At 66.5% G+C, this 25773-nt stretch overlaps 1 protein-coding gene across 2 annotated transcripts; it reads left to right on the forward strand.

Annotated features, from left to right (window-relative positions):
- The first annotated feature begins 1858 nt into the window (after positions 1–1858).
- PRR5 (proline rich 5) lies at positions 1859–24396 on the forward strand. 2 transcript variants are annotated; one of them, XM_055141669.1, is made up of 9 exons: positions 1859–1959; positions 14985–15095; positions 17607–17687; positions 17810–17858; positions 18038–18095; positions 20381–20472; positions 20563–20703; positions 22857–22992; positions 23776–24396. In XM_055141669.1, exons 2-9 carry the CDS (start codon positions 14995–14997, stop codon positions 24180–24182), a joined length of 1065 nt encoding a protein of 354 aa, XP_054997644.1. In that variant the 5' UTR covers positions 1859–1959; positions 14985–14994; the 3' UTR covers positions 24183–24396. The 2 variants fall into 2 exon arrangements, with proteins under 2 accessions (XP_054997644.1, XP_054997643.1); XM_055141668.1 differs by lacking the exon at positions 1859–1959 and having other exon boundaries at positions 14953–15095.
- Positions 24397–25773: the final 1377 nt, after the last annotated feature.

Below are 25773 nucleotides of genomic sequence, written 5' to 3' on the forward strand. Positions count from 1 at the left end.
TCCGCACCAGCCCCGCGGCTCCTGTGAGCAGGGGTCCCTGCAGCCCCCCTGCTCTCCAGGGTGTAAGGGGCAGCGTGCCCTCCGCACCCCCTGCGACATCAGGCCCCCTCCCCCTGTGCGGGAAGCCCTGGATGGGCCTCTGGACCTCCCAAGGCCCCGTCCGGGTCCAGAAGGGACCCCCGGCCATGCCCCTCGCTCCATCCTGGCCCGGTGCTCAAGGGACCCAGCGGGTGCCGGGACTGCAAGCCGGCCAGTCACTGCAAGGCCAGTGCCAGACCTGGTCTGAGCTCCCACGGCACCCCTGCCCCGGGGATGCAGCCCACTGACAGGGCAGAGACCGCTGGGCGCTGGGGGTCCGCAGCTGGAGGGCGGCGAGGAGCGTGTGGCCCCTCAAGCAGGAACTGTGGTCACAGGTGGGTCAGCCAGGCGGCAGCCGTGGGAGGACATGGAGGGAGCCCCCTGAACCCCCCAGCCACTCTGCCTTGCTTTCCCCTTGTCCAGGTCCCAGCAGGAGCCCGCAAGGGGGGGGGCGGGGGCGGGAGGCTGCAAATGGTCTGAGGCCCAGGGAGGCCCACAGATGAGGGCGTCCAGCCCCGCTCCTGAGGGGGGACGGTCACTCACTCAACAAACAGCTGTGGGCACCTGGGAGCACCCAACACAGGAGGGAGCCCAGTTCTCTCTCTTGGGGAGGGTGCGGGGAGCGGGCAGCCTCTCAGCCTTGGACACGGATCCCAGCCGAGCCCAGAGGCGGGAGGACCAGGGCCGAGGTGGACGCAGTTGGTGCCGGTCCAGAGAAGGGGTACCCAGTCCCTCCCGGGTCTGCTCGGAGGGAACCCCTGTCTGCCCTCTGGGACACTCGGGCCTGCTGCCTGGGAGGGGGTGTGAACCCCACGGTCCTGGGGGACCCCCGGCACCCCACCTTCCCATGCGAGTGTCCGGGAATGGCGCATCCGGTCCATTGGGTCCTAGAAGACGTTTTGGGACTGAACCCAGGTGCCAGGTTTGGTACAGGGTGTGTGCAGATACCTCCCGCTCCTTCACCAGGAGGCCAGTGCCCGCCCAGCCTCACCCCTGCCGGGGCTACCTGGCTTTGGCCCCTTGGACTTCCCTCCTGGCCCAGGGGCACCCCCGGGCCCCCGACATCCATGGAAGAGGTGCTTTAGAGGCTCCCCCCCAGTGCTCTGAGCGTACTCCTGGCTCTGGTGCAGGAATCACTCCGGGTGGGTTTGGGGTACCGCAAAGAGCCCCCGTGAACACTCAGGGGCGCGAGGCGGCATGTGGGGGGCTGGGGTATCCGTTATTCTGCCTTTGTTGTTGTTATTTGGGGGCACCCCCCCCCCGTGCCCAGGGCTTACTCCTGCCGCTGTGCTCAGGGATGACTCCCGGTGGGCTCTGGGGACTGGGGGGGGGTGAGGGTCAAACCCAGGTCCCCCGCGGGCAAGGCGAGTTGCTTCAGGGTGTGCCCTGTTTCTAGGCCCCCCGGTTCTGCCCGCGCAGGGTGGGGCCTGGGACCGGGCAGGGCCCACAGGCCGTGGGGGCGCCGGCCACGCCGTGCTCCGGAGCCGGGCGGCCCTGGGTCCCCGTGTCCCCCACCCCGGCCGGGGCGGGGACTCGCGCTCGGGCCCGGGGCAGGGGGGGCTGCTGGGCGTTCCGGGACGCGGCTCGCGGGTGGGGGACAGCGCTGTGACTGGCCGGAAAGCGGATCCGGGCGCCGGGCGACACCGCCCACAGCGCAGGCGGGGAGGGCGCCCCGGCCGCGGCGCGCACCCGGCCCTTCCCGGCGGGCCCCGGCGCCGGCTCGCGCGGCTCCCGCAGCCCCGAGGCCCCCGCGGCCGGGCCGGGCCGGGCCGGGCCGGGCCGGGGGGCGGGGCGGGGCGGGGCCTCGGTCCCCTCGGCGGGCGCCGGGCGCGGGGCCGGGCCGGGCTCTGCGGGCGGCGGCGGCGGCGGCGCGGGACCGAGGTGAGCGGCGCGGCGGGTCGCGGGGCCCCCGGGGGCGCGGGCGGGCTTCGGGGCGCGCGGCCCGGCGAGGAGGGGCGCGTGTGCGCGCGGGGGTGCGGGGGTGCGGGGGGCGCGCGAATGTCTGCGGGTGTGTGTGTGCGCGCGCGTGAGTGCGTGTGTGCGCGTGTTTGTGTGCGCGCGTGTCTGCGGTGTGTGCGCGCGTCTGCGGTGTGGGTGCGCGTGTGTCTGCGGGTGAGTGTGCGGATGTGTGTGCATGCGCGGGTGCGTGCGCGAGTGTGTGTGCGCGCGTCTGCGAGTGTGGGTGCGCGTGTGCCTGCGGGTGCGCGCGCCCGCGCGTGTGCGTGTGTCTGCGGGTATGTGCACACGTGTGTGTGTGCGCGTGTGACTGTGTGTGCGCGTCTGCGGGTGTGTGTGGATGTGCTGTGGTGGTGTGTGCGCGTGTCTGCAGGTGTGTGCACGTATGTGTTTGCTCGTGCATGTGCATGTGTGTGCACATATGTGTGCAACTGCACATGTGCATGTGCTTGTGTCACGCTGAGCCCTGGGACATGGGGTGGGAAGGGCCCCTTTGATGGGGTCCTGCGTCTCCCACCCCTAGACCCCTGGGACCTCCAGAGCTCTTCCTGAATCAGGGTTCCTGCACCCCACTTTCCGTTCCCGGGGGGCTCGGGGGCGGCCTGCAGACCTGCCCCCTCCACAGCGCAGACAGAGATGGGCAGGCAGGGACCCCCCTCGAGAGTCCCTGCTTGGGCGCCTCCCCAGTGATGCAGGCTGACGGCTGGAGCTGGGGTCTGTGCCCAGGGCTGGCACCCCCCCCCCGCAGGGCCCTGGGCACCCCACACCAGGCCCTTGCGCAGTGAGGGGAGACCGGGCCGGGCTCAGGGATGCCCAGGGGCCCCAGGTGTGGCCTCAGCGCTGCTGGCCAGGCCACTTCCTGTGGTGGGCTCCCTGTCTGCTGCTCGGTGACACAGGACGTGGCCGCAGCCGGGGGCGTCCAGTGGGGCCGCGTCCCTGTCACTGCTGTGACATGCCTGCCCCAGGAGGCCCCGAGCTGCCTGGACTCCGAGAGCCTCCGTGTCTGGGAAGGGGCGGGAGCAGGGGACGGTCCTGCAGGACTCACCGCGGCCCTTCTGAAGACAGGGCGACCCCGCGCAGGGGGAGTGGCCCCCGCCCCAGAGAGCAGGGGAGACCATGCCGGCTGGGGGCTCTTGGGTCACACCCAGCGATGCTCAGGGGTCATTCCTGGCTCTGCACCCAGGATCTGCTCCTGGAGAGCTCGGGGGACCCTGTGGGGTGCTGGGGATCGAACCCATGTCAGCCTCGTATGCGGCAAGTGTCTTGCCCTAGGCTGCTTCTGGGGGTGGCCAGGGGGCCAGGGAGGAGGGGGTGGAAGAGTCCAGCCCCCAGGCCTGGCTTTCTGGCCCGGGCTTGTCACCCTGTCGCCCTCTGACCCGTCTCAGGCCACAGTGCTCCTGTGGCCTCTGGTCACTGGGAGACTGTCATGTGGCCACTCCAGAACTGGGGGGTCTCAGTCTCCCCCGGGGAGCAGCCATGCCTGGTGGGTTGGGGGGCTAAGGCGCGGCCTCAGCAGCCCCGGGAGGGCCAGGTACAGCCGCCTGGACACTGGGGCCTCTGGGACCCCAGGCAGCACCTCAAAGACCACCATGGCCACCGCAGAGCCCAGCAGAGACCTGCCAGGGGCCCCGCCAGGCGGGGCGAGGGAAGGAGAAAGCGGAGACACCCGGGAGACCCCGGGAGTCATTCGTTCATCAGTCATTCATTCATTCCCTCACCCATCCCGTCTGCGCGGGCTGCTCCGGGCCTGGCAGCTGGCAGATGGTCCCGGGACCATCCTGGAAGAAGGAGGAACTTCCTGATGGGGCAGGGCCGGGGGCGCCGGGGCCGGGGGCGCCGGGGGACTCTGCCACCCTCTGCTACGTGCCGGCATCAGCTGGGGGGGAGCACGGGGCGGGGAGGGGGCCGGGGTCTGAGCAGGCGCAAAGCTGGGTTCTCGGGACCCCTGAGTCTCCGCAGCGGCGGGGCTGGGCCCACCGCAGGCCTCGGCTCCGGGGGCGGGGCCAGAGGGGACGTAAGGGCGGGAGTGGCGTGCAGACCCCCAAGGCCCCAGGCCGGGCTTAAAGGCGCTGCTCAGTGTCATTCCCGCGTCTCCCGCTGCTGTCTGTCTACCTGTCCGTCCGTCTGTCCGGCGGGAACGGGGAATGAAGGGGAGGCGGAGAGAGAGCCGCAGTGCCGCGCCATGTGCTCGCCTCACCCCAGCTCCTGAAAGAGGCGCGTCGGGAGCCCCTCGTTCCCCTCTTGGAGAGAGTCTCAGGGACGGGCCTGCTCAAGGGCGCACAGCGGGGTGGCTCCCAGGGCCTCGAGCCATCTCAGCCCCAGCCCCGAGAGAGCCGGGAAGACTTCCTGGAGGAGGAGCAGCGGCCCTGGAAGGGTCTGGGCCCAGGGGAGGACTGAGGGCAGGATGCGGAGGAGGTGGGAGCTGTCCTGAGGCGGGGCTGAGCTCAGCCTCCAGTGCCCAGTACCCAGCACCCACAGCACCCGGGCCCCCTCACCCATCCTGTCCACACGGCCTGCTCCAGGGGTCCCTCACCCATCCCAGAGCTCAGTACCCAGCACTCAGTACCCAGTGCCCAGGACCCAGTATCCAGTACCCAGCATCCAGCACCCAGTACCCAGCACTCAGTACCCATTGTCCAGTTCCCAGCTCCCAGTACCCAGCATCCAGCATCCAGTACCCAGCACTCAGTACCCAGTGTCCTGTACCCAGTGCCTATCACCCAGATCTTAGTACCTAGCACCCCATACCCAGGGCCTAGTACCTAGCACTCAGCACCCAGAACTTAGTACCCAGCACCCAATACCCAGCACTCAGTACCCAGCCTGGGTGGGCCAGTGTGCGATGAGGCCCTGGGGTCTGAGTGCACTGTGAGGCGGGGACAGGACTGAGCCCCCTTCAGCCGCTCCCGTGCAGGAAGGTGCAGTGTGGGCGCCGTGTGAGCCTGATCCAATAGCCTGTAGCAGGCCGCAGTGCCGCTGAGTCACAGAGGCGCCCAGGCCCACCGGGAGGCCAGCGGCCAGCGGCCACGCCGCCTGCCCCGAGGGCCAGAGCTCCAGCACCCGTGGGTCTCGGCCGAGGTCACTGGCAGAGGGGCCGCGGTGGGGACGCCTGTGCCCACCTCCAGGGTCTTCCTGGCACCGCCTCCCCTCACAGCGCAGGATCGGGCTGGGCTTGCCCCCGGGCTGTCCGTCTGTCCGTCTGTCTGTCCGTCCGTCTGTCCGAGCCTGGTGGGGCTGCACCCGCACGTGTGCTTCTGCTCTGCAGAGGCAGGGGCAGCAGACGGGAGCAGATGGCGCTGGCAGGGGGCCCTCGGGAGGCCGGGCGCCCCGTCCTTTGTTCATTCATTCATTCATAAGACCCGTCCTGGGCGTGCTGGCCCAGGGCCACAGTGCCCCCCTCCAGGTGGGACACACAGACCTCGGGCCCCAGACCGCTCCCTGCGTGCTGTGTGACCCCCGCAGGCAGCTCCGGGTCTCTGGGCCTCAAACGCAGCTGAGAACTGGGGACAGGCTCTGCCCCTCAGTGCAGTCACCCCGTGTCCTCATTCTCTGTCACCTCCTCATGTGGGCTCACTGGGCACCGACAGGCCTCCCCGGGGCTCAGGCCTCGCCGAGGGCTCCCTCGGGTGGGTTCTCCCAAGGGAAATTCCTGACTCTCCCTCCCCTGCCTGGAATCCCTTTGTTCTTCTGTCCTGCCCTGGGCTGAGTGCTGGAAGGTGCCGTCCTCCTCCTCCAGGAAGCCTTCCCAGCTGCCTTGTGCCCCCTGCCACCCCCCACCCCAGGCCAGGCAGGCCAACCCCCTGGAGTCTTGACTCACGTCTCAGAGACAGCACTTGGCAGTCAGTGCTAGAAAGATCCCTTGACAGTCCCCTCCTGCCTGTCCCTGCCCCGGTGCTGAGGGTAGTGGCTCTTGGCCTGATCCACCTCTGGGTGCTGGGGTTCAGCCCAGGGAGACGCAGAGCAGAGACCCCCGACCCAGGCCGGGTTCTGCGGGGTCTCTTGGCCTTCCCCAGCTCTCTGCAGCCAGACCTGGGGAACAGGATTTCTGAGGTCTCACAGGGCAGGGGCGCAGAGCCGGGGTCAAGAGGGGCCCGCCCAGCTGTCCCCTCCTGGGCACTGGCTGATACAGGGGCCTCCCGCCCATCTGCGCTGTGCTCGCAGCACCTGGCCAGGGAGTGGACATATGCTGAGCTGGACCCGTAGGCCTGGACGGGCTGTGGTTGGGGGGCCTGGACGGGCCGTGGCCTCCAGCGGCTTCTGTCCTTCTTCCCCACGTGTTTTTTTTATTATTATTATTTTATAAAGTGGTTCACCGTATTTGATGACATTTAATATTCGAACACCAAACACACCATCACACCTTCCCACCACCATATTTTGGATGTTTCTATCCCGAACCCGAACTTCTACCCAAAACAGATCCGAAATAATTTACTTTGTATTATTTGTTATGAAAAACTGCTGAAAATGCTCAAAAAAAGTTTCCTTAGAGGAAAGAGTGTGAAGATGGTTGTATTTCCCCCAGGGGCTGTTAAGCCCTTCTAGAAGAGATCGCTAACGCGTTGTTAAAGGTTGAGCCTTGTGTGCTTTTATATATCGATTTGTTCGAGCGGGCACCAGTAACATCTCCATTGGGAGACTTATTTTTGTTGTTTTATATATATATATATATATATATATATATACATATATTTGTGAAAAAGAAATATTTCGGGGCTGGAGCGATAGCACAGCGGGTAGGGCGTTTGCTTTGCATGTGGCCGACCTGGGTTCGAATCCCAGTATCCCATAGGGTCCCCTCAGCACCACCAGGAGTAATTCCTGAGTGCAGAGCCAGGAGTGACCCCTGACCATCGCTGGGTGTGACCCAAAAAGGGAAAAAAGAAAGAAAGAAAGAAATGTTTCCCTTTAAGATTAGTTGCCTCCTGCCCTAAACCCCATCAAACGTGGTGCGGGTGCTCTTGGCGTGCGGGTGCTGTGAGGTGTGGGTTGTCGAGGTCCAGGACATGTTCATTTCTGGACGAGGCTCGGCCGAGTGCCTGGAGAGCAGCAGTGAGCATGACGGGGTCTGGGTTCTGGAGGTTTTCGGCTGCCGGGTCTGGGTGCTGTGGGGCAGGGAGGGGTCTCACCCGCCCCGCTCTGGGGCGCCCCAAGTGGAACAGCCTGACTCGGGGCCGCTGTCATGTCGTGCTCCCTCCCGGGAGAGAGGGACGTGCGGTCTGGAGGGTGGCTGTGACGGGATGATCTGGCGCCAGCCGGAGGTGGCTGGTGGGCTGGTGGGCGTGACTGCTGAGCGGCCGGAGACGGGGGTCCCGGTCCCGTTGAACCCGGAGTTCTCGGTCCCAAGGTCCCGCGCCCCTGGGTTTTCTGTGGATTCACGCGTGGATGAGGGCTCGGTCGAGCGTGCAGAGAGCGTCCGTGAGCGTGGCGGCGGTTGCGCTCCGGTGGTTTTCGGCTGCTGGGGCTGGGTCCCTTGGGACGGGAGGGGTCTCGCCCACCCCCTCTGGGGCGCCCTGGGTGGAGCAGCCTGGCGCCGCGGGGCCCGGCGGTTTGGTACGGCCTGTGTCGTGCCAAGCTCCCTCCCCGGGGAGCCCCACGTGGGTCGTGATGTTCCGACGTCCTCGAGCTCGTCCATGACCTGGCATCACGCTGGGTGCCCTTGTGCCCTTCTCGGCCATCAAGGCCCCGGCGCCTGGGCCCTCAGTCTGATGGACAGGGAGACTCTCCGTGGACGGGCCTCAGTCTGATGGACAGGGAGACTCTCTCTGTGGACGGGCCAGCGCAGTCTGATGGGGGAGGCTACAAGGAACCAAAGCGGGTAGGTGCTGGCCTGGGTCAGGGCTGTGTGGCTGTACTGTACTGTAAGGCAGCACCGAGGGGCTGGACCCGTGTCCCGAGGGGTCAGGAAGGCTGTGGGGGGCAGGTCCTAGTGTCCGTGCCCTTCCTGGAAGCTGCTACTATTTGAGATCTTTCTGATATATTCACTCATTCATTCATTCATTTACCTGTACTTCATAGAACACCTGCAGATGTGTAGAGGGAAGAGGTGGGGGGTGGATAGAAAAAAGCAGGGCTGGGGGGATCAGGAGCAGGGGTGGGGGACAAGGAAGGAGTCCTGGGGTGCAAATCTGCAGGAGCCAAGCCCTGACAGAGAAAAGGACCAGGGTCCAGGTGTGTGTGTGTCTGTCTGTCTGTCTGTCTATCTGTCTGTCTGTGCTTGTGTGTCTCTGTGTGTCTGTGTGGTTGGGCAGGTTCTCAGGGAGAAAACTTTGGTGGTGGGGGCAATCTGAGTAGGGTTTTGCAGGATGAGCAGGAGTTGGCCAACCAGCCCAGACTTAGGGGAATGACCACCGCAGAGTGGAGGGCAAGCAAGTGGACTTCACCTGGGGCCCAATCTCCCCACGCAGTTCTTTTCACCAGGAAGTGGAGACTTCCTGTAGCCTGGAGGCCCCCGGTCTCCCCAGGAGCTGACAGCCTGGGGTCCCGGCAGGCCTCAGGCAGGTTCACCCCAGAGTGACACCCTGGGGTGGGGAAGTCCCTGCCAGCCGCAGTGGAGCAGGTGCCTGAGAAGGGCCCCCAGGTCGCCCGGCACCCAGAGCGCTGAGCACACACTTCCGCCCCCCCACCCCGCAGCCACCCGCCCCCCAGGCGGGGAACACAGAGAAACCTGTCCGGGCCACTCAGAAACAGGAACCCCGAGGTGGGGAGGGACGCAGAGAACACTCTGTCCCCTGCAGCCCTGGGTGTCCCCTGCACCCCCAGGGACCCTCTCTCCAGCCCCCAGCTCCAGGACCCCCCACCCGCCACCACCAGGGGCAGGCGCTGCAGTCAGAGGGGATGAGACAGGGTGACCCGCTGCGGTAACTGTGGTCTGTGACCCCAGCGAGGCCCCGTGCGGGCGGGTTCACGTGGGGACACAGGGGCCCCGGCTTCCAGCTGGGAGGCTGCAGCCCAGAGCAAGGGGCTGGGGGGTGGGCGCGCGCGGGGAGGGGGCGGCACCCACGCTCTGGAGAAGGAGCTCCCGGTGCCCAGGTCCAGAGGGCCCAGGGAGAGGGAAGGCCAGCACGGAGCCTCTGGTGGTGCCCAGGGGCCCCTATGGCGAGCTGGAGAGGGACGTCGGGGTCAAGGCAAGGCGGGCGCCCCCTGCTGACCCATCGCTCCCGGCCCCAAGGGTCTCATCTCCTCTGCCTTGGTGCAGTCCTGGGGGCCCGAGGGTAGGACAGCAGGGAGGGCGCTGGCCTCGCACGCCGTTACCCGGGATTCCATCCCTGACACCCCATGGGGTCCTCCGAGCACTGCCAGGAGTGATTCCGAGCACTGAGCCGGCATTGGCCCAGAGCATCGCCGGGTGCGGCCCCAAAACAAAACTAAAAAGAAAAGCAAGAGGCAGGAGGAGCACAGAGGTGAGGCGGGCCAGCATGGAGGGCCAGGCCCCGCCCGCATTGGGTCACCTGAGCTTTGGCAGGAGTGCTCCAGAGCACTGTTTCCCCCAAAAAACACAACCTGAGGAGATCAGGTGCAGGCCCTGGGGTGTGGCAGGCAGCGGGGGAGCCTGGCCTCGAGGCCCCAACTCTGCACGACGGCGGGCGCTGGGGCGGGCACTGGGGCGGGCACGGAAGTCAAGGCGCTCGCCTTACCCGGGTCCAGCTCCCAGCCCGACCCCTGAGGCAGCCCAGCTGACCCCTGGCCCCGTAGGGCCCAAGCCACACCCTGGAATGGAACCGCCGGCCCATTTGGCCGGGAGTTGGTGGCGGGACCCTGAGCACCGGGGGGAGTCAAACAATCAAAACTAAAATTGGTAAGAGCTGGAGTGAGAGCACAGCGGGGAGGGCGTTTGCCTTGCACGCGGCCGACCCGGGTTTGATCCCCGCCAGGAGTAGTTCCTGAGTGCAGAGCCAGGAGGAACCCCTGGCATTTATTTTAATTTATTAAAAATTAACCAATAATTGGGGCTGGAGCGATAGCACAGCGGGTAGGGCGTTTGTCTTGCATGTGGCTGACCCAGGTTCGATTCCCAGCATCCCATAGGGTCCACTGAGCACTGACAGGGGTAATTCCTGAGTGCCGAGCCAGGAGTAACCCCTGAGCATCGCCGGGTGTGACCCAAAAAATTTTTAAAAAATTAACCAATAATTTTTTATTAGATAATTTTAATATCTTTAACCTACTTCTCCCTCTGGGAGAAACTGGCAATCCTCTGAGAGTTTTCTGCCCACATGGGACAGCCTTGCAAGCTTCCCATGGTGTATTCATATGCAAAATCCAGTAACAAGCTGGATCTCATTCCCCTGACCCTGAAGAGCCCCCAGTGCAACACCGTTAGGAGAGCCGAGTCGAGATGGACTTCTAAGATCTCAGGGAAAGGACGAAATGAGATGTTACTGAGCCCGCCCGAGAAATCGGTGATTAACGGGATTTCGTGAACCAATAACTAATTTATTAATTTAATTTATTAATTTAATTAATTAATAAAACAATCAATTATTTTATTTTAATTAATCAATAAAAATGACACCAACGGAGCCAGAGCAACAGAACAGGGGGGAGACCATCTGCAGGAAGGGCATCTGCTTTATGGCTGGTCCGGGTTCGAGGGTCCCTGAGCCCTGCCAGGAACGAGCACAGAACCAGGAGTAACCCCTGAGCACTGTGGGTGTGACCCAAAATGAAATGATAACAATAATGTTATTAGGTAAAAAACAATGCAGCAGGATTGGCGGATTGCCCCCCTGGTCTGGGAGAGGGCAGGGAGGGGACACAGGAGGGGGTTCTGGGCGCGGACCAGCTCAGCCAGTGTCCCCAGAGGCAGGCAGGAGAAGGTCTGAGAGCTGGAACCCGCCTCAGGCCCTGCAGAATTCCTGCCCAAACCACATTCCACAGGGGCATGGGAAAGCCCAGGGTCAAGGCTAGTCCAGCAAAAAGAACACAAGATGTCTGAAAAGGCCACGTGGACACGGTGCATTGACCTCCGCTCTTGAGGGTACTCGCGCTGTTGGAGCAGGCAGTCAGATGGAGGAGGCAGTCAGATGGAGGAGGCAGTCAGATGGAGGAGGCAGTCAGATAGGGGAGGCAGTCAGATGGAGGAGGCAGTCAGATGGGGGAGGCAGTCTAATGGGGGAGGCAGTCTGATGAAAGACGTATTCTGATGGGAGGCAATCTCTGGTTTGTTTTGCTTTTTTTTGGGGGGGTCATATCCGGTGATGCTCAGGGGTTACTCCTGGCTCTGCACAGGAACCTCTCCTGGTAGTGCTCAGGGTGCCATATGGGATGCCAGGGATCGAACCCAGGTTGGTCACGTGCCAGGCAAAGGCCCTCCCCACTGTACTATCACTCCGCCCCAGAGGAGGCAGTCTGATGGAGGCAGTCTGATGGAGGCAGTCTTATGGAGGCAGTCTGATGGAGGAGGCAGTCTGATGGAAGCAGCTGTCTGATGGAGGAGGTAGTCCTGTGACCCTAAGATCGGGCAGAGAAGGCAGCTGGGGAACTCTGCTGGGCTAGGTAAGAGAAGGAAGGACCACACTGCTGGCCTGGTGGGGAAGGAGGAGGGCCAGGGGATCACCGCCGGAGAGTCCACTGTGTCTAGTCCCTGAGGCCCTGAATGACCAGTGTCCAGTCCCTAAAGCCCCTGAGTGTCCACTGTGTCCAGTCCCTGAGCACCAACTGTGTCCAGCCCTACCCTCAGCATCTTGCCCGTTTGAAGGGAGAAGGAGACAGGTGCTGTGATTCTCATTTGCAGGTGAGGGAAACTGAGGCAGGAGTCAGCGGGTCAAACTCACAGCAAGGGTGGGCAGCTGATTTGGGGAGGGGGAGCCAGCAGTTGCTGTGGGGGGCCCAGGCTCGGGCGGGCTGCAGTGGGGAGGCCAGGGCCAGGCCCTGTGTGCTCAGGGCAGGGCCAGGGTCAAACTCGGGGCCTGCAGGGTGGCCGGCCAAGGAGGCGGCCCTCACCCAGATCTCAGCGCTGCCCTTCCTGGGACTGTTCCCGGCAGAGCCGGAGGCAGGGGCGCAGGGCCGAGCCCGGGGCCTGGCTGCAGAACAGGGTCGCTTTGTTCTCGCCGGGGAGGTGGCAGCCGAGCGGAAGAGGAAGGACCATCCCGGGTCGGAGCCGACTTGGAGGGAGGGATGGGGCCCCGTCTGGGGTTCTCCCGCGTCTGGGAAGGGGGCCGGGAAAGCAGGGGCGAGCAGGGTGGGCTGCCCCCAAGGGTGGGCGGGGCCTCCTGGGCAGGGGGCCGGGAAAGCAGGGGCGAGCAGGGTGGGCGGCCCCCAGGGGTGGGCGGGGCCTCCTCGGAAGGGGGCCGGGAGAGCAGGGGCGGGCAGGGTGGGCGGCCCCCAGGGGTGGGCGGGGCCTCCTGGAAAGGGGGCCGGGAAAGCAGGGGCGGGCAGGGTGGGCGGCCCCCAGGGTGGGCGGGGCCTCCTCCGTGTCCACGGCTGTGCAGGGCACGGAGTGGGCAGTGTGACCGTGGGCCGCCGTGGGCTGTGCAGGCACACCGCCAGGCGGAAACACAACCCGGGGATGGGGGAGGTATCTGCCTGGCGCTGGACCGGCCCCTGTTCAACCCCTGGCTCTGTTTGGGGTCCACTCCAGGCGGCTGGGGGACCCTCGGGCTGCCCGGGATCAAACCCTGCTTGGTGGCGTGCCAGCCAGCCTGACCTGCTGTCCTGTCTCCCCCGACCCACTTCGTCTTGTCTCAGTTTTTCACCATTTGTTAAGCTCATTCCTGGCTACTTGATTTTTTATATTTTTTATTTTGAGGCACAATTGTGAATGGATTGTTTTGGTTTGCTTTTTTTTTCCCCCCTTTTTGGTTACTTCTGGCTCTGCACTCAGGAATTACTCCTGGTGGTGCTCGGGGGACCATGTGGGATGCTGGGTTTCGAACCCGGGTTGGCTGCATGCAAGGCAAACAACGCCCTCCCCACTGGACTATCACTCGGGCCCCAGGATTATTATTACTTTAAATCTCTTTCTCTCTCTCCCTCTCTCTCTCTCTCCCTCTCTCCCTCTCCCTCTCTCCCTCTCTCTCCCTCTCTAACTCTCCCTCTCCCTTCCCCCCCCTCTCCTGTTTCACTGTTTGCATATAGAAACATTGTATGTCTGCGGGTTGCACTGTAGAACCTGCCACTTTACTGTTGCAGTTTTATGGTTTCTAGGTGCTTCTTAAGAGTCTTTAGGTGGATACTGACCTGTCGTTTGCAAATAGTGGAGAGTGGGACTCCTCCAGTCGGATGCCCTGAACGTCGCTTTCCCGCCCGATTGCAGTGGGTGGGCTGCCAGCTCCGTGTTGAATAGCAGAGGGGGCGTCTGTGATCTCACCGGGCGGGAGTTCACCCTGTCGATGGTGTCCGCTGCGGGCTTTGTACGTTCCCAGAGACCCTCGAGGGGACCTTGGGTGCACCTGTAACCGGAGGATCTGGGGGGCGGACACGGATATCTTGAGTGGGCGCGGGCATGGGTGGGCCAGTCACCTGGGTTGTGGGTTCAGGAGTTTGTCCTTACCCTGCCTCAGCAGGCGGGGGTGTCTCTGGCACAGGGGGACTCCGGAAGCCCTGGGGGGTTGCATGAACGATGCCGCTCCTCCCACAACCCCCCCCCCCCCGCCGGCCCCTGTGCTGGATCCCAGCTCCCCGGGCTCCGGGCCTGCAAGACAGACCGCGCCTGGCCCCAGCACACCCTCCGCCCGCGTTCCTTTGCAAAGAGCACCGACACACGGTGTAGACTCCGGCCCCTGAGCCCCGCCCTGCGTCACAGTGACACGGGCGCGGCCCTCTGCAGGGTGGGAGCCCCGTGGGATGCCCGGACCCAGGGGACCCGCAGGCCTCCACCGTCCAAGGGCGGGCGGGGCTGGCGTTTGCAAAGCTTTGCCGGCGCGCCTTGCCCGGCGGCTCCCCCAAGCGAGAGCAGGGCTCGGGCTCGGCGCGGGAGGGTGGGGGCCTGGCCCGAGGGCCCAGGGCAGCGCCTCCTGGCCCCCGGTCTCCATGGCAACCGCCCAGGAGCCTGTCCACGTGGCAGGGTCCTGGGCGCTCTGTGTGGGCGCAGCCCGGTGGGGGAGGGCCTGTGGTGGAGGACGGGTCCGGGATCGGGAGCCGGGGGCGTGGCGGGGCTCGGTGAGCATCCTGCGGGCGTGGCCGCAGCGGTGGGCGCGGGGAGGGCGCTGGAAGCGGGGCTGCGCGTTTGTCCGTCGTGTGGGGGCGGGGGCTCCTGGACACCTCCTGGGACCCCCGAAATAGGTGAAGGGGGACGCACTCCACCCCGAGCCTGGGGGGAAGCGGCGTAGAAAGAGGCTGCGACGGGCCGAGGTGGCCTGGCCCTCCCATTGGACCCCGCCCCGCCCCAGCCCTACGTAGGCCCCGCCTTATTCGGGATATGCCCCGCCCCCTAAGAGTCCCCGCCCCTCCCCGGTCCAGGCCCCGCCCACATGGTTGGCCCTCGCCCAGCCCCGGGCGAGCCAATCATTCCGCTCAAGCCCCGCCTCTCGGGCCAGGCCCCGCCTTTAGGTTAGACCCCGCCCTATCGGCCCGCCCGGGCGAGCCCACCATTCCTGTTAGACCTCGCCCTTCCCTTACGGCCCCGCCCCCAGCCAGACCCCGCCCCCCGTCCAGGACCCGCCCCTCCGTCCAGGACCCGCCCCTCAGGCCAAGCCCTGCCCTGCCAGGCCCCGCCCCCGCCAAGCCCTCCTGCCCCTCCCGGCCCCGCCCCTCAGTCCCGGCCCCGCCCCTCAGTCCAGGCCTCGCCCCCAGCCCGAGGGCGCCGTGTCCACGCTGCGCTGCGAGCCCTGGGCGCTGTCGGCGCACGGAGCAATGATTAACCCGGCGAGGCGGCCGGCGCGGGGCCCGGGGCGGAGGCGCGGGGCCGGGGCGGGCCCCTGGAGCGGCGCGCGGCTTCCTGCTCCCGCCCGAGCCGGCTCCTAGAGGCGCGGCGCGGGCCGGCCGGTGACCATGCGGACTCTCCGCAGGTTGAAGTTCATGAGTTCGCCCAGCCTGAGTGAGCTGGGCAAGCGAGAGCCGGCCGCGGACGAGCGGGGCACGCAGCAGCGCCGGGCCTGCGCCACCGCCACCTGGAACAGGTAAGGCCGCGCGCCGGGCCGGCCGGGCCGCGGGAACTCGTGCGCCCGAGGCGTAGTCGGGCCCGGGCGGGCGCGGGCGGCCCCGCCCCGCCGCCGTGTCCCCGCCGCGGCCCCCGCCGGCCCCACCTTCCCGGCCGCCCAGCTGTCCGCATTCCGGAGACCCTCCCGGGCCTGCCCGCGCCGCAGCAGCCCGGCCTCCCGGCCGACGGGCTGGATCCGGCGGGGGGCCCTGGGCGGGTGGGATTTCCCGGGCGCAGGGGCCCCGCGCGGAAATTGATCCTCCCCAGCCAACGGAGAGTTGAGAGGGGCGTGGACCCGGGAGGCCGGGCGTTGGGGGTACGCGGGGGCGGCCTCCCACTCCTGGCGGGGACCTCTTAGCAGCTGCTGCACCCAGGGACCCAGCCGGCAGTGTGGCTCGGGGCAGCCAGCCCGGAGACCCTCCGCTGTGCTCCAGCAGGACTCTCCCGCCCGCACGTGCTGTGCCCTCACTCAGTGGCAAGTCGCATGAGCGCTGGGGACCTGGCTGCCTCAGTTTCTCCGTCTGGCCACTGGCGTGCAGAGCAGAGCCACATGCCCCTGCAAGGGAAGGACTCTTGGACCCAGTGACCCCACACTGCCCTGTTCTGATTTGGGGGACGGGAGCACTGGATGCCCTCAGTCAAGCCTGGAACCCCGCCCCCCACCCCACCCGGCCCACGCCGTCTGAAAGTCATTTCTCCTGCTGCAAAATTAACTTAACGCTGCCCAAGTTCCGCCTTCAGTCTGCCCCTCTCAGAGACCCCTGCGCCCCGTTCCTGCTTGCAGCCTGGAGCCACAGATCGGGAGCACCTCTGTCCTGTCTCACAAAGGCCAGGGCAGGAGGGACAGACATCGGAACAGTGTCCAGGGCAAGGTTCAGGGGCCCCTGGGACTTTCCCAAGACCCTCTTCCCCCCGTTGATGTGACCTGCTGGTGGTGCACAGCCGGGGGGATACCCCGGGGTCATGGGCAGGGTCTGCCTCCAGGCCACTCTCCCTCCTTGGAGACCTCTGACTGACCACGTGCTTCCTGCCACCAGCTGGCCACAAAGACAGGAATGCACACGGTTGACTCCAGGCTCCGAGGCCCGCGGCCATGCAGCGACCAGCTTCTCCAGAGGCTTTCAGAGGAGGCCCCCCCCCCCCCGTTCAGCTGCTGCGGGGGCTGCCCACCTTCCCTCCTGCAGCGTCCCCCTTCCCGGCCTCCAGTGACCCCCCCCCCCCCCCACGGCACATCCTCAAACTTTGTCTCCATCTGGCCTCAGGGCGCTTGGCCTCTTGTGACTGAAATCGCACCCGCGCTGTGCCCCTCATTTATTCCTTCACTTGTTCACCCCCACAGCAAGGGGCGCTCTGGCTACCAGGGGCTCTCAGGAGTCCCCCTTCCCTCCCGCCCCTAACAGAAGACCTGCTCCAGGGCTGGACTGAGAGCACAGCAGGGAGGCGTTTGCCGTGTGCCTGGCATGCGACCAACCCTGCTTCGATCCTGGCATCCCACAGGGTCCCCCAGCACTAAGCCAGGAGGAAGCCCGGAACATCCCTGGGTGGCCCGGGAAGGATTCCAGGGTGCTCAGCAAGGGCTTGTCCTGGAGCTGAACTGCCCTACGGAACCCATGGTCGGGGGTCGCCCCAGGCAGGGGCCGGAGCACAGGGGCCCCCGGGAAGGGTGCACGGAGCCGGCCTGCCTGGCCCCGGGTGTGTCTGTCCCCGGCGGGTGGGTGGGGGGAGGCTGGCCAGGCCCGGGGGCCCCAGGCTGCTCAGGAATGCCGCCCAGCTGTCGGATTCCTGGGTTTCCCGGCAACAGCTGCTGGGCGCCCCCTGCACACCCGCCTTGAGCCTCCCGGGTGACAGTGGCCACCGCCCCCCCGCTGCCTGCAGGGGAAGGGCCAGCTCTGTGTCCCTCTCGCTCACACTGGGCCCTGACCCTGGGCTGCTGGCCTTCGGTCCCCACTGCATCACGCCCCTGGGAGGTGGGGAGCTGTCCTGGCCTCGGGCAGTCTGCGGGGGGTGGTGCCTTGCCAGGCCCTGCCCGGGATGTGACTCGGGGGCTGGTGCAGGGGTGCAGGGAAGGGGGGCTGCCCAGGACACCAGGAGGTGGGCAGGAGTGGAAGGGGGATGTGAAGGGAGAGCAGAGGGCAGGGGTCGCGGCTGTGCCGGGGCAGCTGGGCAGAGGCGGGGTCCCCAATAGGACCAGCTCCGGGCACCACAGGAGAGGCGTGCGTGTCCTGGGGAGATAGCACAGGCCATCCCCGGGGGCTCCCTCCTCCCGGCCCGGGCATGGAAGGTTCTAGAAACCCGGCAGAGCGCTGCATGCTGGTTCAGCCTCGGTGCGTGGGGTGCTGAGGGCATGTTGGAGAGCTGGCCGTGGAGACTCAGGCCTGGGCAGGGTGCTGGGAGTCTGGGGCTGGGTGGAAGGCGAGGTCTGGGGCCGGAGAGAGGGACAGGAGCTCGGGAGGGGCCTGGGGCTCAGCCGGTCACCCCGCTTCCCTTGCAGCATTCACAACGGGGTCATCGCTGTCTTCCAGCGCAAGGGGCTGCCCGACCAGGAGCTTTTCAGCCTCAATGAGGGTGTCCGGTGAGTGGCCACCTGGGCCGGGGGCTGTCGGGGTGGGGGCCTCACCCCACACCCCTGCGCGGCTTCCTGCTGTGTGGCGCGGGGCGGGGCCCAGCCCCTCACTCTCGTCTCCGCCCCCGCAGGCAGCTGCTGAAGACGGAGTTGGGGGCCTTCTTCACCGAGTACCTGCAGGTGGGTGCCCAGGGCCGGTGGAAGGGACAGATGCGGGGTGGGGGGCTCAGCTGACGCGTGACTGATTGCCTCGGCCTGCAGGGGGGCTGGGGCTGAGACGGCTCGAGACCCTGGGAGCCACCCCAAGCGCGTGTTCCGTATCCCCGGGTCAGTGACCACATCTCCGCGCTGCCTTTCAGAACCAGCTGCTGACCAAGGGCATGGTCATCCTGCGGGACAAGATCCGCTTCTACGAGGGTGAGTTTGGGGGCAGCCTCGTGGGGCGGTGGTGTGGGCAGGGCCATGTGGTGGAAGGGGCTGGTGTGGGCGGGGCCTTGAATAGGACCTTGTGGGCGGGGCCTGGATAGGACCATGTGGGCGGAGCCTGGGTAGGATCTTGTGGGCGGAGTCTGGATAGGACCGTGTGGGCGGGGCCTGGCTGGAACAGCATAGGCGGGGCCTGGATATGACCTGTGGGCGGAGCTCGTGATGGGTGGGGTCAGTGCATGAGACTGTGAGCGGGGCCCATGGTAGGTGGAGCTTTATGGGAGGAGTCTGGTAGATGAGTGGTGGGTGTGGCTTGTGGTGGGCGGGGCTTGTGGGCAGGGTCTGTGGTGGGTGGGTCAGTGGCCCTGGTCACGCAGTTCAGTCGGCATGAGCTGGTGCGCTGCCCCGTGGCGCTGCAGCCGTGCCTCTGTCATCCAGGGCGCCGTCCGCCTTCCCTGGACCAGAGGGCCCGTGGCAGTGAGAAATAACTCCCCAGGGCTCCCTAAAGCAGGGACTGGGGGCACCACACACTCCCCCCACCTCCCACCTCTCCTGCCCGTGAGCAAGTTTCTGCCCGCGTCCAGCACTGCTGGGGTCCTGGCCGCTGGAGTTCTCTGCCTCGGTGGGGCTGCCCGAAGGACAGGCTTCCTAGTGAGTGGTCAGCCCAGGGCGAGTGGGGCGCCTTTGCTGGGGCCAGCCCCCGCCCTGCTGGACTCAGAGCACCTTCCATACAGAGCTAACCCAGCCGGGCCCAGGGCGTCCCGAGGATGCACAGGAACTGCACTGGGCTTGTCCCAGCAGCCCTGGATGGAGCTAGGGGTGGTCAGCACTGAATACCCTGGGAAACTGAGGCACGGAGCTCTCCAGTCACTCCCAGGCTTCTGTCCTATGTCCCTCTGGCTCCACCTCTGTGTCAGGAAGGAGGGACCGGCCGAGGCAGTAGCTTGAGGAAAGCTCCCTAGAGCAGCCACAGACTCAGGGCATCCAGGTAGACTTCTCGGAGGAGGTGGCACCTAAGCTAGCTGGTGGCCGGGACACCTGACTCGGCACATTCCCACAGTGCCTGTCCCTCCCACGGCTCCGCCAGGAGAGCGGGCACAGAACAGAAGCCTTGTGTGGCTTGTGGAGCGCTGCCCACAGCAGCCGTGCCCGCCAGGCCACCGTGGGCCATGCCAGCCACGTCCAGCCTCCCCCGGCCCCGGGGACAGGCACCGAGACCCAGGCTGGGGCCCACGGCCTGGCCCTGGTGTCATGTCTTCATGCAGGGACCGGACAGCCCCCCCCACGTCTAGGTAGTCTCTGGAGCAGCCCCCAGTCCAGTGGGGGACACGGACATAAGCCTGATGGCGGTGGTGCAGGGTGACAAGCATGAGGGTGCAGGAAAGCCCTGGGAGGGAAGACCGAGGCCCGCCTGGCAGTCATGGAGGGCTGCCTGGATGTGGTGACCTCACATGTAGTAGGTTTGGCCAGGGCCAGGGACACAGTGGGGCAGCTTGGGGAGCCTGTCCACTTCAGGACACCCCTTTCAGGCTGCTCATCCCCCAGGAGCCCAGCACTGACCGCTGGGCAGAGCCCCTGACACCAGCAGTCTGGCCGCACGCCCTCCCGTCAGCCCAGCTGGACGGGCGTCTCCACACTGCCCGCTTCCTCCTGGGGCTGCGGCGTCTACACTGGCCTGGGGCCACCTCCTGTCCCCATGGAGACCTTACTGCCCACCTCTCGGGCTGGCTTCGGAGGAGGACACTGTTCTGCCGGCCAGCAGAGACCTCCCTGCTCACTGGGTCCGCCCTGGCTTCCCTCTCATTCCGCCTCAGGGTTTGCCGCTTGTGTCTCAGCACGTCCCTTCCCGGGGGTCTGTCCACAGGGAGGCGGCACCTCCCTCCCCAGCGTCCCCAGAAGCACCCAGAGCTTGTCCCGTGTGCTAGTCCCCTTCCTCCCCCGGGGCTCCCCTCACCATGCAGGCGACGGGCTCGCTGGGGGCTCGCTGGGTGTGGGCATCATCGGCGGGGTCCACAGCGGCCTGGGCTGGGGGGGGATTCAGAAGGGACAAGGACGGGGGCCAGAGTGATGGGACCGCAGGGAGAGCAGCATCCCCCCCCCCCGCCCTGAGTCTGCCGGGAGTGGCCCCTGAGCATTGCCGGCGGTGACCCCTTAAACCAAAAATTAACAAATAAAAGAAACAGCCACTTGGGTGTGGAGCTGGAGAGGCAGGGCCAGGCGGTCATCCGGGCTGGGTGCTGACCCCCCAACCCCCCCGGCCGTGTGCCCGCCCGCAGGACAGAAGCTGCTGGACTCGCTGGCGGAGACCTGGGACTTCTTCTTCAGCGACGTGCTGCCCACGCTGCAGGCCGTGTTCTACCCCGTGCAGGTGCCCGGCGCTCCCGGGGCGCGGGGGCGGGCGCGGGGGCGGGGGCGGAGGGCTGGCCAGTCCCCTGACGCCGCGTCCTCCCCCGGGCAGGGCAAGGAGCTGTCCGTCCGCCAGCTGGCACTGCTGCATTTCCGGAACACCATCACGCTCAGCGTGAAGCTGGAGGACGCGCTGGCCCGGGGCCACGCCCGCGTGCCCCCAGCCATCGTCCAGATGCTGCTCGTGCTGCAGGTGAGTGGGGATGCCCCCTCTGGGTGCGGGAGAGCGGACTGTGGGACCCCCGCCCAGGCACCTGGGGAAGATTCCCCCGAGCCAGATCTCGGGAGCTAGTGAAGGGCTGGGTGCATCCTGGCGTTCGTTCTGCCGCCTGGGACGTTGGGGGGCTGTGTGGTGGCGTGAGGCGCCCACCTCAGCGCAGCTGTCGGCACCCCAGGAAGCATCGGGATTGAGACCCGGCAAGGCTGAGCTGGCTTTGGTCCCTGAACCTGGCCCCGCTGGGGAACCAGGCTGGCGGGTGCTGCCGCCCTGGTGGCCACTCTGTGTGCTGCCGAACACACACATACACACACAGACAGGCTGGCTGGTGCTGCCGCCCTGGTGGCCACTCTGTGTACTGCAGAACACACACACACAGCTGGCTGGTGCTGCCGCCCTGGTGGCCACTCTGTGTACTGCAGAACGAACACACACACACACACACACACTGCGCCGTCAGTGCTGTTTCACTGGTTTCCCCTCTCGGTTCTGGCCAGAGCTACCTTGATCTTGGTCATTGTCCAAGAACCAGCCTTTGGTCTTGTTGATTTGGGGGGGACCATTTCCTGCCTTCGCTTTTCGTGGCGGTTTCCCCTGGCGCCTGTTATTTCCTGAGGTTTCTCTCCCTTTCATGCATCCGTTATTTGGAGTGAGTCCCACTGCCCGTCCTTTGGGGCTTTGCGCCGATGTGGAATTGGGTGCGTTTTTCTGGTGTCCGGGTGAGGGCCATACTCCACGGTGCTCGGGGCTACTCCCAGCCTAGTGCTCCTGACGCTGCCGTGGGAAGCCAGGGACCAAACCCGGTTTTCCGCTCCCAGCGCCTGCACTCCGCCCGCTGGGCTGCCCCCGGCCTGTTTCTGTGCTGGGCAAGGGGTGGGACTCGGGGCGTGGCGTGTTCTGAGTCTGTGCCGGGCCTGCACCCCTGGTCTGTGTCGTGTGACCCAGATGCAGCCTGTCTCCGCACACATTCCCTGTGAGCTGGGAAGGCCGCGTCCTGCACCGAGCTGGGTCACCTGTAGCTGGTGGTGGCCGGTCGTTCATGGCTGGGGCTTCCTTCCGGGGGCCTCTCCATTTCTCTTTTGCTTTTATTATTTTTTTTTTTTTTTTTTGCTTTTTTGGGGGGAGGTCACACCCAGCGTTGCTCAGGGCTTCCTCCTGGCTCTGCACTCAGGAATTACTCCTGGCGGTGCTCAGGGGACCCTATGGGATGCCGGGGATCGAACCCGGGTCGACCATGTGCAAAGCAAATGCCCTCCCCGCTGGACTGTCACTCCTGCCTGCCTTTCCATTTCTAGGCTCTGGGCAGGGGCTACCCCTGCGGGCCTGGTGCTGCTTGAGCCATGGGGGCCGCACCCTGCAGTGCTCTGGAGGGCACCGCGCTAATGCGCCCACCTTTGAGCCGTGTCCCGGGGCTGTGACAGACTCAGACACTTCTCTGCCTTTGCTGTCCTCGTGTGCAGGGTGCCCTGTGGCCCGTGTCACTGTGACAGACACGAGCCTCCCTCGGGGCCGGGTCCTTCCTCCTCCTGCAGTTCTTTATCCCGATGACGGCCGCGAGTGGCCCTGCGACTCCGCGTCCCACGTGCCCGCCCCGGCGTGGGACGGCGCCCTGGGCCCTGCCGGCTACGTGCTGGCGCTGGGAGACGGACGGGCTCGTTTGCTGTCCTGTGCTTCTGGGTCACACCCAGGGGTGCCCACGCGTCACTCCTGGTGGTTCGGGTGGGGAGGTGGCGCGCGCGGGGGTGTGGATCAGAGCCCTCCCCGGCCTGGGGTGCGGCTCCGACGGTGGGGAATGTCCCCGCCTGGATGTTTCTCACTGTCCGTCCAGCCCTCGTGTGGGCTGACAGCTGCCCCAAACTTGTGCCCGGGTTTGGCTCCCAGGCGGGGACACGCGGGGTAGGACCCTTAGAGGACCCTGCAGTGCTCCTGGGGCTCGGGCGCCAAGGATGCCCCTCCCCACACACCCCAGGACGGCTGCGGGCTGCAGCCTCGTGCAGGGGACGCGTTTGGCCAGGCCCCCTGCCTAGGGAAGGGTTGGGTAGCGGGGATCCCCCTGCAAGGGGCCAGGCCTGGGCGCTGTGGGCGGGGCCGCGCAGGCGCACACGGACCCTCCTGCTGCTTTCTTCCAGGGGGTGCACGAGGCCAGGGGTGTGACCAAGGACTACCTGCGCCTGGAGACGCTGGTCCAGAAGGTGGTGTCGCCCTACCTGGGCACCTACGGCCTCTGCTCCAGCGAGGGCCCCTGCGCCCACTCCTGCATCCTCGGTACGGCCCAGGCAGGGAAACGGGGGTCCCCACGCAGGTGTTCACCTGGGTCCCTCCTGCACCCCCCGGGGCCTCGGTCTTCCCGGAAGGCCACTGGCCGGAGGACCCAGCCCGGTCCCAGAGCCAAAAGTCGGTCGCCACGTTAGTCAGTGGGGCACGGGGAGACCGAGTGGAATCGGGGGGCAGACCCCCATACCCTCCCTCCCCCGTGCAAAGCCTGTGCTCGGCCTCCCGGGCCGTCCATCCCCCGGAGTCGGGCCAATGAATGATCTGCAGGTGAGGCTCCTGGGGGCAGTGGTGGGAGCTGGAGACCAGGAGAGGGACAGGCCGGCAGGGGACACTGGCACTCTAGCTCAGCCCTGCCACCTGGTGGCCGCTGTGCTACACTGCGGGACTCTGTGACTGCTAGATGCGCCGCATCCCCCATCCCCCAGGCCCCCTGCTTCTCCCCTCTCGGCTCCCGGCGTTACGCCCCGTGGTCCTGTGGTCCCGAGTGTGGCCCAAGTCATGGCCTGCCCGCGCGCTCCAGTGTGGCGCTGGGGCGCTGGGGATCAAACCCGGGGCCTTCCATGGGCCAGGCACAGGCTCTGCGCCCCCCGTCAGTGGCCAGTCTGACCTCGAGCTGACCCTTAGCCCCTTCCCCGCAGCCACGTCCAGCCGGCCACGGGAGGGGAGGGGCTGACCGTTGTCCTCGCTCTGCTGTGTGGCTGCCGCATGACACCCTGTCCCTCCCTCTCTCCCTCTCCCTCCATCCCCTCCTCCTCCTCTCTCCCTCCCCTGCAGAGAAGCATTTCCTGCGCGGCTCACGCCCGGGGGACAGCCTGGCCAAGAACCCCGTGGCCCGCTCCAAGAGCTACAACACGCCCCTGCTGAACCCGGTGGCCGAGCACGAGGCGGAGGGGGCGGCGGGCAGCGGCTCGGGCGTCCGCAGGCACTCGGTGTCCGAGATGACGTCCTGCCCCGAGGCCCAGGGCTTCGGCGACTCCCCGGCGTCCGGCAGCCCCAGCAGACTGTACCCCGCGGGCGCGGCGCCCGGTTCCCCGGCCTCCTCCAGCCCTGAGCACCTGGTGGACCACATCCTGGAGTCCGTGGGCTCCGATGCCGGCGGCATCTTCATCGACTTTGGACGGGGCGACCGCTCGGACACGCCCGAGCTGGGGGACTCGGGGGGCCGGCAGAGCGTCCTGTGAGCTGGAGTGGGCCGGGAGCCCCTGGCGGGACCCAGCGCACAAGCCAGCCCGGGGCCCCACCCCTTGGACGGCAGGTCCCCGGACATCTGCGCCCCGAGACCCTCCCGGTCCAGCTGAGATGGGCTCGGAGCCCCCGCTGGTCGCCTGGGTCCCAGCCAAGGGGCTGACCCAGGCCTGGGCGTGGGCACAGAGGGAATAAACCACTTCCAGCCCAGCTCCGTGACCTGGTTCCCACGTCTCTGGGCTCTGGGCCCTTCCGCCCACAGGCCCGGGAGGAACGGGGGGTGCCGTGGTGTGTGTGTGTGGGGGACAGTGGCTGAAGCCCTGGGCCCCCGCCTGATGGAGCTGCTGGGGGTGCTGGGACCCCTGTAGGGCGTGGGGGTGCTGCTCCCGAGTCCAGTTCTGTGGGGGGGTCTCTTGGGGGCTGAGTTTCTCCTCTCATGTGGGAGGAGCAAGCCAAGACTGCAGGCTCAGCCTGCTGGGGGTCCCACGGGCGCCGTGGAGCCCAGTTTGTATCTCTGCTGTGAGAGTTTCAGGACAGCGGGGAGGGCGCCGACCCCTCCCCGGCACCATGTGGTCCCCCCTGCCAGGAGTGAGCCCTGAGCACGGCTGGCTGGGCCTCAAAACTAAAAAGAAAAAGTTTGGGGTGCGAGGGCACTGGGCAGCCCCTCAGGAGTCCACATCACAGGGCTCGGCTTCTCCCAGCATCTGAGCACGGGGCTGCGTGGTGCCCAGGGCCAGCGGGCACTCCCGTGTGCCGAGTGCGGGCGCTGAAAACGGCCCTGCCGTCGGCTCCTGGGCTCTGAAGCGGCCGGAGGTCACCTCGCCAGCACCCCCTGCAGAGGGGGGAAGGCCCCCCGCACTGCTGCTGGCTCCCAGCCAGCCAGGGGAGTTGCTGGGGGGCGGGTGTCGGGGACAGGACTTATACCTGGCACTGAGGCAGCAAGTCCTGGTCCCCGCTGCAGGAGCACAGAGCCCAGGAGTCAGCCCTGAGCACAGAGTCAGGAGTCAGCCCCGAGCACCACAGACAAAGGTTGAGAGGAGAAACACTGGCTTATTCAGGGGTTAGCACCCCGGGAACATTCTGGATTCTTTCTTTGGGGCGGGGGCAGGTCTGGGCGGCACCCAGCAGTGCTCAGAGACCCTGGCAGTGCTGGGGGTGGAACCAGCGCCTCATCTCCTGTACTATCCCTCCGAATTGTGGACTTTGGTCCCAGAAAAACCTTCTTCCCGTCAGGCCGGGGAGAGGAAGCGCGTTAGGTGGGGGTGGGCTTTGCCACGTGACGCTGGAGAGTGAACATGTGTGTCGGTTCCGGCATGCATGGCCGGCCGAGGCCCAGGGCGCGTGTGGTTGCAGGACACCTGTGTTTGGGGAGGGAGAACATGGGAGTAACTGATGCTGACGATCGCCCCGGCCCCTGGAGCGTGTTTCCTGCGGGATGTGTGTGGTTTTGCCCCCGGTGCCGTGGGGGTAAGGATGGGGGGGCTCTACGGGAGAGCGGGGCGGGAGTGTGTCCGTCTGCGCCAGGCTTCGGGGGCAAGACCCAGACCCCCGGCCTCTGCGCCCAGGGGACCGTTTGCGGTGGCGGCG

The sequence above is a fragment of the Sorex araneus genome, chromosome 6 (genome assembly GCF_027595985.1).
Source record: "Sorex araneus isolate mSorAra2 chromosome 6, mSorAra2.pri, whole genome shotgun sequence".
Lineage (NCBI taxonomy): Eukaryota > Metazoa > Chordata > Mammalia > Eulipotyphla > Soricidae > Sorex > Sorex araneus.

Coding starts and splice junctions, on each gene's coding strand:
- PRR5 (XM_055141668.1), top strand. CDS start 14,968: ATGCGGACTCTCCGCAGGTTGAAGTTCATGAGTTCGCCCAGCCTGAGT. Junction 15,096..17,606: donor GCCACCGCCACCTGGAACAG/GTAAGGCCGCGC, acceptor CTTCCCTTGCAG/CATTCACAACGGGGTCATCG. Junction 20,473..20,562: donor CCGTGTTCTACCCCGTGCAG/GTGCCCGGCGCT, acceptor TCCCCCGGGCAG/GGCAAGGAGCTGTCCGTCCG.